This window comes from Lucilia cuprina, chromosome 3 (genome assembly GCF_022045245.1).
Source record: "Lucilia cuprina isolate Lc7/37 chromosome 3, ASM2204524v1, whole genome shotgun sequence".
Classification (NCBI taxonomy): domain Eukaryota; kingdom Metazoa; phylum Arthropoda; class Insecta; order Diptera; family Calliphoridae; genus Lucilia; species Lucilia cuprina.
The window spans coordinates 23,580,043-23,598,445 of NC_060951.1; the positions used below are offsets into that span (position 1 = coordinate 23,580,043).

The 18,403-nt window shown below is 29.2% G+C and overlaps 1 protein-coding gene across 2 annotated transcripts in view; it reads right to left on the reverse strand.

The window, feature by feature from the left end:
- LOC111684118 (palmitoyltransferase ZDHHC8) overlaps nucleotides 1–15,878 on the reverse strand; it is a 106,850-nt gene extending 90,972 nt beyond the window's left edge. For both annotated transcript variants that reach the window (XR_006940351.1, XM_046947189.1), the window contains exon 1: nucleotides 14,250–15,878. Coding sequence is in view for 1 of the 2 variants with exons in the window: in XM_046947189.1 (XP_046803145.1) it covers nucleotides 14,250–14,341 (92 nt within the window). In the remaining variant the exon portion in view is untranslated. The remainder of the gene's footprint in view (nucleotides 1–14,249) is intronic.
- Nucleotides 15,879–18,403: the final 2,525 nt, after the last annotated feature.

Here is an 18,403-nt window from a genome sequence, read left to right on the forward strand (position 1 = left end):
GGGGACTTTTGGTACTTTTTCGTTCTTCAAAAGGTACAAAAGGCTTTAAACACATCATGGTGAAGGGTATATAAGATTCGGCACAGCCGAATATAGAACTCTTACTTGATATTTTTATTATCTGCTTAACAATTAAGTTACACATGCCAAGTTCACAAAAATAAGTATATATTTTAAATAATGCTGAATATTGATTGATCAACAAGATCTTGATAATTGTTGTTTTTTAATTCCTTAAATATGTGATATTCTGGGGAGAGACATTATTAGTTTTACACCAAGTGCACACCAAGATAAAGTTTATGGGATATCGTGCCCTAAACAGAGATTCAAGCCGATGCAAAATGATCGGCGGCGCAACCATTTTTGATTGGCGGCGGCTTATTATAGAAAATATCGGCGGCGGCTAAATTGTCGACTCAATTTACCTTTTTCTTCAGAAATTGACCTTATAAGCGTTTATTAAATTGAAAAATCTCTGTATAATAGTCTGTTATATGGAAACCTGTCTCTAAGTAATTTCTTCAGAAAATGGACATTTATGGTAGTTTAATATTAGCCCAATATTGTGTGCAACTTTTTTTAATTTGCAATAAGAATTTAAAATAGTGGCAACTCCATTCAAATCGGCGAAATTATTTTCGAAATACATGTGCAATTCCAATCTTTACCAGCGGCTACGTTTAAGCCGACTTAGATTTTAAGCCGAAAGAAGTCGGCAACGGCGCGGCTTGCAAAATATTACCGGCGGGCAGCCACCGCAGATTTGAACCGTTTCGGCTTGTATCTCTGGCCCTAAAGTTTAAAGAATCTCGTTTAGTCATATTTGAGACGTTAAAATAGGGGGGAAGACAGGGGATACTCTCTAACTCGATTTTTGTACATGGTGGTGCCTGTCAATGTACAATCACTTTGCTTAAGTAAGATTTAAAAACAAAAAAGCCAAAAACTTTTTCTTACGCCCAGATATACACACTGTGGTATATCTTGTATTACACTATCATTTACAGTCGGAAATTGTATAAAGATAGATTTCTGTTATGTCGCAAACAATTCGCTCCAGGCATACAGATGGATAAGGTTCGCATATCCACATCTATTCCGTATTATACACACTTGACACTAACACATTTGCCACATTAGTTTTACATGTAAATCTAAAAATGATGTAGCAATTATAATTATCATGAAGGAGAGACATTATTAATTTTACACCAAGTGCACACCAAGATTAATTTATAAGGAAGATCACATTAAGTTTATGGGATATCGTGCCCTAAAGTTTAAAAGAATCCCATTTAGTCATATTGTCAAATTTGTTGTTCCGCTAATAAAACCGATCTTATCCCGACATTCTAATCCCTCGAGTTCACCTATAAACTGGACAAGAAAATACCCTGTGGACTAGGGTAGAAAGGGGACCATACGCCACGTTTTTTTTAGAGGCTGCCTCAAATTAAAGCCACAATACATGTTCTTAATTTTTTTCTTGGTTCGTATACTTAGATATGTTGGCTTTGGTTTTATTCCTTTCAATCTGTCCTAAGTCATACTCATGTACATATTTTTTTAACTTTTCCTCACTGACCAAAAACGGCGATACCGCCCCATCCATAGGGTAAATGCGCCATGGGGATGGAGCGGATTTGTCATTAGTAAAATAAAAGAAAAAATTACAAAAATAAAAACTTATTTTGCTGTTTTATACTTTGATTCATTAAACAAAGTATAATAAACCAGATATTTATGGTTTATTTCACAAAACTTAACAAAAAAATTAAAACAAATTATTACTGATTTTTTCTATATTTTAACCAAATTTTGTTCTACATCACAAGCATTGCATACATATGGCACATGTGCCCCACTGGCAGTTCGGGCTTCATTATATTATCGAAAATATTATTATGTTTTATTGTTTCAAATTTTCAGGGATGATAGATAATCGATAAACGAAAACAAAATTTGATAATGCGAGAAAATCGATTACTCAGTTTTCAAGTTATTCGCTATTGGCATATGTGCCCCTATGGCATATGATCCTCCTTCTACCCTACTAGCTCCCGTAGTTCCGGAGAGGCTCCCTGATCTGAGCCCATGTTAAACCATTCCAAGGAAAGACAGAGTATACAATTGACACCACCAGTTTAAAGTACTTGCAGACTAGAGTAATTGCTAACCCCGAGATGGTTAAGATGATCAATGTAACACGCCCCGGATAAAGTCCCCAGTACTTCAAAATATTCTTTTTATCCTCATTATCATCTTTGAGACACTATAGATAATTAAAAAGCCTTGTACCAAGAAAAAACCTCTATCAATCACAAAGAAGATGTATCGATTAATTTCTGTCTAATGAACTTAAAGTCTACGAATGTCCTCATGCTCAACTAAGTTTCTTGGTTAGCTAGTGAATGAAATACTATGCAAATTAATGGCATAGGTAATTTGACGTAAGTAACTGCATTAATGTCCTAATATACTTTTTGAACACAATTTTTAAACTTTTAATTCTTTAATTTCAATTGAAACATAACTTTCATAGTTTATTTTAGAGATTATTTCATTTTAAACGGATTACTTTATCAGGCAAATATTGGTGGTCACTACCGATATTGACATTTCCAAGCATCGTTTGTACATACATAGTTTTGTTTTGATTTATTTATTTTTATAAAAATAAACAATAAATAAAAAAGTATAAATTTTTTATTTATAAACAAATCATCACTTTCAATACTTCAAATAAATAATATTATTGTGGCAAAAAAAAATAATTTTATTTTTTATTTAAATATTTTATTAGTATAAATATATAACACATCAAAACTACAAACACACATACAATTCATTTGTATATTTAGTATTAATAAATCATTATGATGATGATGATTGTGATGTTATTTATGATGGTGTTGATTATAATGCCAACAATCATCATTATTATCTTTAGCATTACTATTATCATCAATACTTTAATACCCTTGAACATATGAAACTTTCTGCATCATCAGCATTATTTTCATCGTCATCGCTTTCCATCATCATCATGTGAGTTATAAATTTTAAATGTTTTTATTCGTTGTATGTATTTTTTATCAAACATTTTTTTTTACTTTTTATCCTTGTTCAATTTTTGTTTTTATAGGATGTTCCTTTTTTCATAATTAAATATTTATGTCACATTGAAGGTCATTTATATAAAATATTTTTTTTTATTTTATTGGTCTAACTAATATGAGAATATTCTCTTAAAGGCTGACGGCTATAAAGGCATTGTTGTGATTTTTTGTATTGAAAACTTTGGACAAACAAAATTTAACCTTTTAATTATAGTAAAAAAATATTTCATAAATTGAAATATTTCATGGAAAACAATGTCAAAGTATCAAACAAAGTTAGGTAGAAATACAATGAACTAAGCCTTTGAAAGAAAGGAAACATAAATCCGTAGATCTCTAGAGAGCCTTGAAGGGTAGAAATCCTAACATGGGAGGGATGTCAGGAATAATGTTTGTGTTTTAGAGTAATAGATACAAAAATTATATATATACTATGAAACCAAGGTCCCACATATTTTATGTTGACCCTTCAAAATGAAGTATAGGACAAATTTCATAAGACAGTTATTCATGAAAGCTCTGAACTTTAATGTAATAAAACAAGTAGGAAAGTATAGTCCGGCATGGCCGACCATAGTCAGTATGTCAAAATTTACAAAAAGATATTTTTTCTTTATTTGGGTCTACATCAAAGTTGTTTATTAAGTAAATTTAGACCTCCAAGTCGTTTTTTGAAGAGATCAGTACAAAAATCGGTATTGTTGTTTATACTAATAATATTAAACCGATTTCAACTTTTTCAAAAGCGTGCGTCCTTGGACAAAAGAGGAGTATATGCCAAATATTTAGGTGCGTACAGACGGATGGGCAGACGGTGATAGCTAAATCTACTCAGAAAATGATCCGATTGGTATACTTTATGGTAGGTGTGTATGACCAATACTTTTGGTCCACTATAGTGTTGTAGGGTATAATAAAAAAGGTTTTCACAATTGCATTCTCCTTCTGTGGATTCTGGAACATGACGGAATTCGGGGAAATAATTTTGATATTTTGCATATATTGACAAAAGGAATCATCACATTCGGAATCTTGTTTTCAAAATATAGATTAAAATATGGCGATATCACACGTGACTAAAAAACGAAAGTGTTTTTGAAAGATTTGTAAATATTTTAGAAAATCTACGAATTCTGTACATGTATTTTTTTTTTTTTTTTTTTTTTTTTTGTTTGTTTTATTTTCTTACACTATGGGACATACTTTTCATTCATAATCGATAAGTTTTAAATAAAAAAGTAATATAATTTAATAATGATTTTTTTTTAATATCCTACCAGAGGGCGAAGTCGATTTAAAATTGTCGGCAGCGACTGAGCTAAAATAAATCGGCGGCTTACAGTCGGCTCAGATCCGATCGTTTTTATAAAAATTTTAGCTGTTAAAGTTATGTTCAAAAGTAATAAAATATCAAGATTTAAAGACTGAGGATCAAGTCTCTTTGCTTAAAATATTAATTCATTACCAAATATTGATATAGATACAGAATTTGGAAAATTAATGGAGAAATTGAATGGTATAGACATATTAGGAAATAAAAATATTTAAATTAACCAGACATACATTTTTCTTTTATTGCAAACAATTGCAAAATTAAGAAAAACATTTAAATAAATTTAATAAAAATTTTCACATTTATATCAAAAATGTATCGGGAGTATTGAAAATTATAAAATATCGCTTGTTACATATATCCTTTGTAAAAATCTTGTACGTTTTCAAAATATAATTGTCCAACAATAATTCATTATGTTTCAGAACCAAAAATAATTGGATATTATTAACTAGACTATAGACTGTAATATAGCCTAGTTAATATCGTCTTAAGCAGAATGTTTCGGCGGCGGCTCAAGCAACTAAATATAGTTCGGCGGCGACTAAGCGCCGACTCGTAGCCGGTCGACTTTGCCTTCCATATCCTACCTGACTCATCGTATGTGACGTAAAGGAAAGTGCAAACGGACATGACCGACCTATATACATGGTTATGCAATTTATAGATTATTGCGACTAAGGTCAAATGTGAACCGATCCTTATAAAATGTTAGGATTTGTGCCAAATTAGTGATTAGAAGTGAGTTTTTTGGAAATTAAACATTTGATTGGAACTAGGGTCAAATGAGTTCCAATCGTTATGAAAATTTGTATAATAGTTTTAGCCTATATACATTTAAGATCTGCCAAAATTTTTTAATTATAATTAACACAATTATGACATAATTGTCTATGGTGCTACAAAAGATCATATACCAAATTATTGAAAAATGCAAAAATTTTATTTTTAAAGTCATGGTTTACATTTTAATGGAATTACCCATATATGTATGTAAATAAAACTTTTTTGATCTTGAGCAAAAATGTTTGATTAATTAAAGTATTTTATATAATATTAGCTAAACATTTCATCAAAATAAACTTTTTCAAGTATGATTTCTTAAGATATTACTAAAGAAACTAAAAATAATGAAGACATTTCCTAAAATTTCTCAAACTGTTTATACAAATATGTACATACATATGTTTAAGTTAGTGGTCGACAGCTATTGGCTCTAAAGACCAAATAAAAATGAAAATTAATAGTAGTAAACAAAATCATAACATGACCGACCACTTGTTTATGCTAACCACTTGTTTAGAAAATATACAATATTTTTTTTTTTAGAAAAACCTCAAATATTACAAAATTTCCCATTCGAGTTTGCTGGCTAATAAAAAGTAAATTAAACAAACATACATACATACTAACTTTAATAATAAAACAAAATTTTCCGCAAGACCTCAAAAAAATGTATATTTGAAAAAACAATTTATACTAATTACGTCAAGTATACAAAATGGAAAAAAATACGAAATACTATTTCAAGTACCAGTATGAACACCAACGACGACTTACCAAAAAAAATATAGGATGAAAAAAAGAAAAACAAACTAAGTTGACTGGAACGCAACAAATAATTTGTATGTGAATTTAAGAACAACAAAAATCTTAAAAAAAACTACAAATATTTTGCCGTAGAAGCTACTATTTCATTATTGTTTGTCTTTATATTATAGCAAATATTTACGCTTGTGTTCAAGTCAAGAAAAAAAAACAACATAATAATAGTAGTAAAAGAATAATAATAAAAACAACAATGAAAAACTAAAGAAATAGTGAATATTGAATAGACAATAGAATAACATATATTTAGGCAAAAAAATAGGCCACCAAAGAAATAATTAGAAATAATTGAAAATTTTAAAGAAATATTAAATGTTTAATCTATATTTATAGGAAATAAAATTGTTATTTTATTTTTAAAGTCACGTCATTTTTAACAAATATTAGATAGGTGTGAACGTAACTCAACAGCAACAACAGGCTTTAATTACTTAAAATACAAGTTTGTACATCATCATATACATTCTTACACATATATCTCGCCCTCTCATCTTTAACCTAACAAGCATTCATTCACCCCTTATTTGTAAAAAAATGTATTTACTTTGTAATTAACAATTTGTAAAGCAAAAATTAAATTGAATTGAGAAAAAAAGAATAAAGGCTGTTAACAAAATTTTGACATGGTATTAAATTAAGAAATTAAAAGAAACGACAATTGTTAAGAGTTATTTTATTATAAGAAATACAATTTAGAAGATATAATTAAAACAAAAACTAAAAAGGTATTTTATTATTGTACTAGCTATACCCAGTGTGCTTTGCTAACCTAAAGTCAATATAATGGTATACGCACAATTGGGACGAACGACGAATTTCGTAAAGCACGACGAACTAGTCGAAAAAATTTTGTTGCGTAAATTGGAAAATGCGTAAAATGGAACACAATCAAATTATTCGTACTACGAATTAGTTTCAAAATTTGTTTGTTCGAAATTGGAAAAAGTAAGCAAAAGGAACAAAAATTATATTTTTGTAAATCTTCACGATTTTGACATAATTTTAACAGCTCTAAAATTTATTCGAACATTATTTCGAAATTAGAAAATGTGAATATCCCCAATTTTGTAGTTATTTTAACAGATTCAAAATTTTTTTCGAACATTACTTCGAATATTCGAACTTAATTTTAAATATTCCAACATAGCATTGTAGTTTCATCAAGTGTACTCCAAACTGCCAAATTTCAGACAATTCGGGCCACCAGATCAGGTTTTAATGGCTTTAAAAATTTTTCGAACTTAAGTTCGAATTTTCGAAAATTTTATTTTTAGTTTTTATGACGCAGAGATTATTTTAAGACCACAAAAAATTTTTCGAACATAACTTCGAATTTTCGAATATAATTTTGTATATACGAATATAATATTGTATTGTCATTAGCTGTACTCACAAACTCCAAATTTCAGAAAATTCGGGCTTCTGGAATTGGTTTTGAAACAATTTTCTCCAATTAATACGTCGTTCGTCTGCGTAAGAAATAGAATTAAACCTATCGCACAGTTCGTTACGTATGACGAATTTCGTCATATGCACTCATTGTATCTATTTTCATATACTTTAGTGTGTTCTATATCTGGGAGGTGCCTCCCTAATAAAAGTCCGTCCGTTTTCTTCCCAATGTTCATATGCTCCAATATTTATCTTAAAAAAATTTGAACATTTTAACTCTAATATTTTATATTAAATCCTTATAGAAGGTAAAATAACCCCTTTATGATAGTCCGCCCATTACTCTCTTAAATATTTACATGAACGTTAAAGCTTTTAATTAAAAATTTTAAGATTTTATGTTAAATAGCTTCCCAGATAAAGTAATTTTGAAATTTAATTCTTACGAGATGTGCCACACACCCTTTTTTCCGAAAAAAATTTGGACTCTATTTGCTATATTTTCAATATATACTAACTAATGATTTTCTTTATACGGAAGGTGCCGCGCCCACTGTAGCTAGGCTACCAAATTTTAATACCGCGTATTTAGAGGTAAAATGTACCTTTTAGTTCCTTCTAGACATATAAAAATTTCAGAAAATTCGGTCCAGAAAAATACCAAAACTGATGGAATCTGTTGTCACGTTTTATAACCTTAAGATAATGGATAAGTACAAAATTTAAATAACAACCAGTTATTATTTTAACAACCACTGTTGTAATTTTGGCAATACACCGTTTTCAATGCAACAAGGCATTGCTGTCATTTCGATTACGCTTGGTATCGCTTTGGCAATACATCCTTATAACTTCAACGAATCGTTGTAATTTTCACAACGCAATGTTCTGTTTGACAACATAGTGTTGTCATTTTTGTTGACTCGATAACGTCGTCTAATTTTTATATTTTTGTTGTTAATTTAAGAACTAACCGTACACACTTTGACAAAGGATGTTATTGAAGATTATAAACACTTATGTTTTTCTTTCTGTGTAGGGAGAGTGTTTTTAAACAGTCACTTTTACTATATTATACAAAATATGTCATCTTTAGAAGGATACTTTTACTTTACAAAAGCACTCCTTAAAAGAAATGAAAAATGAAAAAAGAAAAAAAAATGATCCTTGGGAATGCTTTTTATTATAGAAATATTCATGTTTAAGAAGACTGCATTACTACGAAAAAATACTTTCTAATCATGAATCTATAACTGTAGAAAGATTTCCTGAGAATATATTTTTATAACAGACATTATTTTCCTCTGGAAAACTCGTTTACCATAGAAAAAGGTTTCCTTTGACAGAGTCTTTTACTATAAAATAAGTTAAAGTGCTATATTCGTCTGTGCCGAATCTTAAAATTTTGTTTCCGTAATGAGGGTAATAACATTTATTCATGTGTGGAACTAATTTTGATTAGGACCTCGTACTTATTATGCCATGACTTACTATAGAAAGATCATACAGATGCCAAAAAATTCGGAGAACGATTTGTATTTGCAAACATATTCCTGTTGACTATTTTTCCGACATCAGTATTTATAATGATCTAAATTTGTTTGAATGATCTTTGAAACGATTTTAATGACTGTAAATCAGAAATATGATCAATATTATATATATACAACATGTTTTTGTGTAGAATTTAATCCAAATAGCTTAATCAATTAAATATGTGCGTTTAAGTGATTTTCGGAAGTGGAACTTTTATGGCAGCTATGACCAATACTGGACCGATCCAGAAAAAATTGGTAAACTGACTAATGTGTACATAAAACATATTCAAGTCAGATTTTATCATGATACATTTATTATTAAATAATGAAATATGTGCGTTTAAGTGATTTTTGGGTGTGGACCTTATATGGGAGCTAAGGCTAATAATGAACCGATCCCGGAAAAAATTAGAAGAATGATTAGTGTGTACATTAAACATATTTAGGTCGAATTTTATCCAGATAAATTAATAATTCAATGAAATATTTGCGCTTAAGTGATTACCAAGTGTTACCAATTGTGTACCGATACAAATATTCTTTGGTAAGTAGTATGATTTATTTTTGTATTATATTAACATATGCAAAATTTTTTATTTATATTGATTTATTTGAGGGAGTTATTAACGATGAACTAATTTCCGGGAATTTATACCTTTATATGGGGGCTATAGCAAATTGTGAAATAATTGCCATGATTTTCAACGTACTTGATTCCTGGTTGATAAAAATAATGAGTGACAAAATTCATCAAAATATATTTTGTGGTTCCTGAGAAAAGAGCTGAAGAATTACGAAAAAAAACTTAATTTTTCGAGGCAGTCCGAAATTTTTATTCATAACTTTTTATGTCGTGAGCCGATTTTGCTGATTTCCAATACCAAACTGCTTAGCTTGGCTTGATTTTAACGTGAGCGTGTTTTACACAGACAGGCGGACATAGCTAAATCGACTCAGAATTTCACAACGACGCAGAATATATATACTTTGTTGGGTCTTAGATGGATATTTATTGGTGATACACACGGAACGACAAACATATATATCACCACTTATGGTGGTGAAGGGTACAAAAAGTATTTCTTGAGAAGACTCTTTTACATAGAACAAATCTTACTTTAGAAAAATCTTTACTTTAGAATGACTCTTTTACTATAGTCAAAATTTTTCTTTGGAAGACTATTATACTATAGAAAAGAGAAGGCCTAATTCTATTTTCTCAAAATATTCTACAACATTTAAAATATTATTTTTCTTATATTGAAAAAATCTGAAAATCATTCACCTCCAAATAAAAATATTTACAATATTTCCCTAATACATAATAAAAAACAACTTAAAATGAAAAAACAATATTTACAATATTTCCCTAATACATAATAAAAAACAACTTAAAATGAAAAAACATACAAAATTTCAAAAATCATCTCTCAATCCAAATAATGAACAAGTATTGTGTATTAAGATGCCAATGGATTTATTATTGATTATATATTGAAGCATTCTTTATAAAAAAATTATTTTCATGTTTTTGTCTTTCATTAACAGCTTAATTACCTGCATAATTATTGCGAAAGTTTAAAAAGCCATGAAATAAAATGGAAAAGAAATCTATTGTTTAAACAATTCTATACAATTTACTTTTAGTAATTCTATTATTTTTGTTTGGCGCAATTTATTGATTTTTCTTGAGAAATATTTTATGTGCGAAGAAAATTTCTTTTGTATGGGCCATAACATATTTTAGTTGGAATTTAAATTTTGAAAATTTCATAAAAGCATTTTTTCCTTTTGCAATACAAATAGAAATATTTTCAAATATTTGTTAAAATTAAAGTAAACAAAAAGTAAAAAAGAAATAACAAAGAAAATTTTAAGTAAAAATTAAATACAAACAAAATTTTGCAAGAAAATTTATGTAAATAAAATTATATTTCTAGAATTTTGTTAAAACCAATGAAAATTTAAAAGATTGGTAATTTAAAATCAAGTAAATATTAGGTTTAGATGTTAAGAAATAACAAATATTTATAGGTTTTACATAATCTGTAGATAAATGTAATGTTATTCTAACAGTTCCACTGTGATCGAAAAATATTATTTAAATGAGTTTATTAAAACAAATTTCAAAAATTTTCGAGTATTTAAGGATTTTTATTATTATTTTTACTTTTTTTAATTCTAAAGCATCTTTTTTCTCAATTTCAACAACTATTGTGAGTTGCATTGTTGTAAATAAATCAAATTGAAAAAATAAAACAACATAACAACTTTAAACGACAGATAGACAGACATATATAATATATAATTTAATGGTAAAAAAGAAATAAGGAGTGAGATCGAAAAATTCTTAACACACGTTTTTCATTACATTTTTCAACCAAAGTATTATTTGATTTTTTTTTTGATCAAGTTACCTTTGAAAAACATGTCAGTTATTATGTGTAATGTCAATTATATTAATTTTTTTGTTAATCTGATTAAAATGAGTGACCAGAAAAAAGTGCGTACTGAAATTATTAAATATTTTCAACTAAACCCAACTTGTTCTTACAAAAAGTTGGCCAAGCATACAAAGGTCTGCCGTCAAACTGTTTCCAATGTTATTAAACAGTACCGGGAGAACTTGTCAGTTGATAGAAAACCTGGTTCAGGTAGAAGGAATGGTCCACATGATGTTTCTAAAGCCAAAAAAATAGAACGCATTTTCAAAAGAGCTCCCAACACATCCGGTAGGAAAGCGGCTCGGTTAGCTCAGTGCTCGGACTATTTGGTACGAAAAGTTAAAGCTAATGCAGGTTTAAAAACATACAAGGCTCAAAAAGTTCCTGACAGGAACGCTGCTAAAAATTTAGAGCCCAAAAACAGAGCACGGAAATTGAAGTCAAGTTTTATAAAAAAAAATTCTTGCTGCATAATGGATGACGAAACGTATGTTCTGGCAGATTTTTCGCAACTTCCAGGTCAAAAGTTTTATCTTGCTGATGCTCGAGGGAATGTTGAAGAAAAGTTTAGGACCCAAAAGCAGACAAAATTTCCCAGAAAGTTCTTGGTATGGCAAGCAATATGCAGTTGCGGCAAAAGAAGCCAATCATTTGTTACAACGGGCTCTATAAATACCGAAATTTACATCAAGGAATGTTTACAAAAAAGGCTGCTTCCATTCATAAGACTTCATAATGTGTCCACTTATCTTTGGCCTGTCTTGGCATCCTGTCACTATGGTAAACAAGCCCTTGAGTGGTACAAGAACAATAATGTGGTATTTGTACCAAGAGAGGCAAATCCTCCAAACTGCCCGGAGCTAAGGCCAGTGGAGAGATATTGGGCTCTTGTTAAAAGAGAATTGAAGAGTACAAAAAAGGTGTCCAAAAGTGTGGTAGATTTTAAACGGAGATGGACTACATGTTCGAGCAAAGTGACAGAAAGCACTATAAAAACGTTAATGGAAGGGTTTCCGAAAAGGGTTCAAAATTTCATCACTAGTGATTAAAACTATAAAAATATTTTTTTTGTAAATTGTAATAATAACTTGAATCAAATAAAAAAAATAAAGCTGTAAGTTTAGTGGTTTCTTTTTTATAAACATATATGTATGTTAAGAATTTTTCGATCTCACTCCTTAGTTAAAGGTGAACTATGCCTTTCACTTTTGTGAAAAGGGTATACATATATACGGTTGTCATTACGTTTGTAATTTTTATATTTCTGATTTATTATAGATAGCGGAGTCAATTTAGTCATGTCCATCTGACTGTATGTATAAAACTTTGAAGTAATTTACGTGAACACCTGCCCTCTTAGCTTTATTTCACGTTAGTATTTTTAATCCGAGAAGCAAAAATAGCACTAGGTTAGGTAAGAAGGGCAAAGACTCTATTAATCATGAGTGGCTGGCATGAGTCCACCTAATCGTGGTACCGTTGTGTTACCCTAGTGATCATAGGAGTCCATTTGTAAACTCGGTGTGGCTGATTTGACAATCATTGGTCGTTGTTTGTTGAACTCCAAGTCGTTCCGGTGCGTAGGGCCGATTGTCATGGAAAGGATGTCGTTATTGTATTTGCTTGTTTATAAAAACAACCCAATGAAAGAAGAATACTTTACGCTATTGTATGGAAACATGAAATTAAGGGTGGAATATTAGGTACTTTTTTTGTCCCTCAAGACGTACTTTTTGAATTTTCTATGTTGAAACAAAATACATTTAGATCCCGGATTATTTAAAAACATATAAAGGGGAACTTTTTTAACCTATTTCACTCTTCAGATGGTACTTTTAAATTTTCTATAATATTGAAACTAAAAACATAAAGTTATGTATGTAGAGCCCGAAGTAAATGGTATTCAATAAAATTTTACTTTTTGATCTTCAAAGGGTACTTATTGAAATTTATGCAATATTGAACCTAGAAACGTGAAATTAAGTGTATAGAGCTTGAAGTGAGAACATATAAAAGGGGACTTATTGGAACTTTTTTCTACTTTTTTTCTAAACGCATCATTCTGGTTAAAGAAAAAAGGAGACTTTCTGTAACTGTTTAGTTTTATAACTAGTATTTGTTTTATTTTTTTTTTTCACTCACTGTTTTTTTAACACATCATGGTGAAGCGTAATAAAATTCGGTACAGCCGAATTTAGAAGTCTTAGAGGATGTTAAAACATATCAAGTATTTGACGAGAAGACGTAAAATTATTTTTAATTCTACCTGAATTTCATAATTGCAAATAATATCGCAACCAGTTATATAGACGTTCTAAATCGATGTCGTCAAACATATATTATGTAAATAAATATACAACATTTAAAAGAAAACAAAATGTCGATTTTTAGAGTTTACGTCAATTTTGTCAAATATTTGATAAGTGTGAACGAAGGTTTATTTGTTAATTTAAAAAAATAAAACATTTCTAGTAATATGCACAATATTCGTTACTTGCTCAGTACACAGGTTAAACCCCTTTTCTCATATTAAAAGAAATTTTAAACTAAAATAGAATTAAAATTTTAACAACATTCCCTTTTATAATGAAAAAGCATTTTATTTTGTTGTATAATTTCTACTCGTATCAAGGACGGAATCCTTGTAAAAAAATTTTGGTTGAACTTGAAACCAATGAGTTTTTATTGTAACTCATTATAAAACCAACAATTATTTTTTTTTTTTTTTTTTTGGAAATTTTACAAACAAAACTAATGAAAAGTAATTTTTTAAAAGTAAACAAGAGATAAACGTAAAAAAATTAATACTTACGGAAAAAAGAAGAACAAAAATGTGGTGGTTAATAATAAAATCCAAGCGAAAGTCGCAGGAATGTAACGTGTCTTAACATCGCATTTGGGCATATTGTGGCTGCAAATCCCTCTGCTTCAGCACTCACTCACTGACTGACAGGCTCGACTCCTTAAGTCTCGATGGAGGACAATTTTCACAATGGATGATGGCAATGATGAGTAGTAGTAAGATGATGGAGTCTTAATAAATTTTAATAGTAATCCAAGGTTGTTGCTTGTTTTTGCTTTATTTATTTCTTTTTTGTTGAAGGTTAAAAACAGGTGCACATGAAGGACCAAATAAGGAAAGTGCAGTAATGGAAAAAGTCAAGAAACGCGCTTAACAATAATAATTTGCAAAAAAAAAGTTATCTTAACCAGAATTTCTGTGTCTTCTAATGAAAAAAAAAAATACTCTTTGGCAAATTTTTATGGCAGACACAATGGAGCTCAAACCATCCAACGATGTAGTACTCGACGTAGTAAGAAAAAGGAAGGAATGACTGAACCACCAGACAACAATAACAACAAATGAGAATGAGGTGTAAAGAAAAAATGTAAAGAAAAGTTATAGAATAAGAAGACTAAAATGGATGACTAGAAGTAGGATGTTCTTGAGGAAAAAACAGCGTATTGCAAAATTTAACAGCAGACAAGTTTTTTTGCTTCTCCTTTTCTCGTTAAATTTGTATTATTTTACTTTGTTTTTATGCACAATTTTTCACACATTAATTTTAATTTTTTGCAATTTTTATTGTTCTATTTCTTTTGTTTTTTTCTGCACTTTTTTCCCTTAAAATGCCGTAAGAAAAAATTTCGCTTTTCTTTAATTTTATTCTCTTTTTTTTTTTCTTTTATTTTTCTGTAACTTCTTTCACTGACACACAAGATAATTCAATTCAATTTCATTCAATTATGAAAACATTTTTCGCTTTCATACAAAAACAAGGAAAAAATATAAACAATTTTTTTTCTTGGTTTAACTTTTTTCTGTTTTGTTTAATTTATTTTGCAGTGGAAATATCTCAGCATGCAATTTTTTGCGTTAAAATTTTTACATAAAAGAAATAATAAACCCGATAATTTTTTGTATATTTTACACCGATTTTCGCACTTCAATGAACTTAAAGAAGAGTGTAGTGTGCAGAAGCTAGCAAAAAAAATAAATAAATCTTGACAATTGGAATTTTTTTTTCGTTTCTCTTTTTGCTAATGCTGTGTTGTTGTAAAATATCTATTGAATTTCCACATTTTTTAGATTTGCTTTAATTAAGCATTTGAATAGATTTTCTATAATTTTTTTTCTTTTATTATTTTATTTGCTTTACTTTTTCTTTTTCTCTTTTACACACCACCTTTTTTCATATACAAACATACACACAGTAAATTTTTTCTTTTTGCCTTCAAAGGGCACCGTCTTTTTTCGCTTTTACTAGGGACTTTTCTGTTTTTTTTTATATTATTTTTTTTATTTTGTTTAAAGTAGAAGTATTGTAATTCACTTTTTCTTAATTTATGTATAAATTTGTTTAATAGAATTCAATTTAATTTCATCCGCTACTACAACACTGTGATCCATGATTCGTTCGTTCGCTCTATTAGAGCCCTGCGCTGATAAATATTAACGGCGGCGGCGACTGACACTAAATAAGTCGGCGGCGGCTTAAAATCGACTGTAAGCCGGCTAAGTTTTCAACTACGTTTACTTTTAAATTTTCTCAGGGATCGTAACAATTATAAGTTTTATCAAAAAAGTTAATTTATAAGTTATTTTCTGACGTTAAACATAAAAATCCATCTGAAAAAGTTATTTTTAACCTAAAAATTCAAATGAAACTTAAAAAAAGAGTTTTATTTTTCCGTCATGAAATTATAATTATTTTAGGAGTTTTATTTTTTTCAGACTTTTATTTCTCCGTTAAAAATAACTGTTATTTGTGAAGCTAAGACCATTTTTTTAATTACCATATATTCTGAAAAATACGAGTATATTGGTATATAATAGTATAAGTCTACGTTGACTCCAATATATCTTTTGGGTTTAAAATTTCAGAATAACTGTTATTTACAGTCCCTGAATTTTCTACAGTTTTAAATATAAACAGAATCCGAGAGATCAGATCAGGGATTTTGGAAGCAAATATATTGTTTATAACAACAAAACAGAGCAAGCACAAAAGTTATGTGAGAAATTATGTTAGAAATTTAAATTTAATAAATTTAAAATTAAAAACAAATCCATTCTCCATGTTTTACGAGGATCGGCCTATATTTGACCCTATCCTTCAAATAAAACTTCTTGCAGAAAATCACTTGGCATTTAAAAAATTATCAATAACGTAAAAACAAAGATATTTTATTTATTTATTTATTTATTTATTTATTTATTTATTTATTTATTTATTTATTCATTCATTCAGTAATAAAAAAGCCAATTTGGGCGAAATAATATTACACAGTCCTGTCTGTTCTGTAAACCGAATCAGAGTAAATTTCTCGTTTAAAAACGAATTCGCACAATTTCTTTATGATTAAAATAATTAAGAAGTAAGAGTTATACCTATTGGCAAATCATATGTTGTAAAAAAGCAAATTTTGGAAGTGGTCATATACATAATATTGATTTTTGGAATAGGGACCTAAATGTGGGATTGGGTCAATTATGGACCAAGTTCTCCATAATTTAAAGTATTTTTTTAATTCTACCATAATTCTATCAAAGTGATAACATTTGGAATGATGTATTTACTATGAATTACATTGTACACCATTACAATTGGAACTATTTGTTTTTTTCCATACACCATGCACTAGATTAAACCAAAATTCAACGAACTCATCATAGTCCAAATTCAATGGTCACAAAACAGAATTTGGATGTAAAACCATTTCTTTAACCTTAAATTCCAATTTTCATTTTTCAAATCACATCGAAAATTTTACCACTCATAGAGAGTTCGATTGTGAATGAAATGACGTAAAAAATGTTTATCGGCCACGCCTACTTTAGGGTGGGCGGGCATCTAAAATTCAAAATATTAATGGCTATATATCCAAAAATGTACATTTGGTTGAACCGATATACATATATATCAAATGGAAGATATTTCAAAGACCTTTCCAACGATATATAATATAAAAAATGACCGATTATAGGTCAAATAAGGGAAGCACAATTTTACTAAGCAAAGAAAGCCGTGTAAACAAAAAATATTTTTAAATGCCTAACCCTGTCTTAAGCTTACTAAAGCCGGCTTTACACGATCATAGAAGTCAAAAATTTCTTTTCGCTATCGACAGAATTGACATCAACTGCACTTCCCATTTAAAATACACATGTTCGATGTCCTAGCCTTTTATGGTATGACATGCAATGCAAAAAGCAGTGTTGCCAACTTAGTGCTTTTAGCACTATTTGCGGTGCTTTTTGGTGTGCCAAACGCGGAAAATTTTGCTCATGGTGCCTTTCTTCAAAAAGGCACTAAAGTGGTGCTTTCTAATTTTATGACAGTGCATTTAGTGCTTTTTATACTCCGTTTGTAACACATTGGTCGTATATATTTTGGGTCCTTATTAAATTCTAAGGCGATCTAATCATGTCCATCCGTCTGTCCGTCCGTCTGTCTGTTGAAAGCACGATAGGGTTAGAACGTAAAGAGCAAACGAGTTAAATTTTTCCACAAATTTTTATATGCATCAAAATTTCTCTACAAAATGACATTAATACTCATTACCGACTTAAAAATATTCGACATAAATATGTTTTATATAAGCCAAAATCTCTCTAGCAAATTTTACGGCAATCGGTCCATAATTGACCCTACCCCCACATATGGTCACCTTCAAAAATTGATTTTAACGCTCATTACTGACTAAAAAATACGTGTTTAGCGGAGAAATTCGAAATAAACTACTTTTATACAAATATAATCTTCCTACCGAATTTAATTCGGATTTATCGGTAACGTACCCTACCCCCTATTAAGGTCCCCTTAAAAATATGAGTACAGCGATGAAAATTGACAGAAAATAAGTTTTATATAATTTTTTTACACAATTGAATCTATTCCTCATATATAAAGCCTCCATGATTACTTCATCGTTGTACTCGCAATAAAAAGATTTTTATTATAA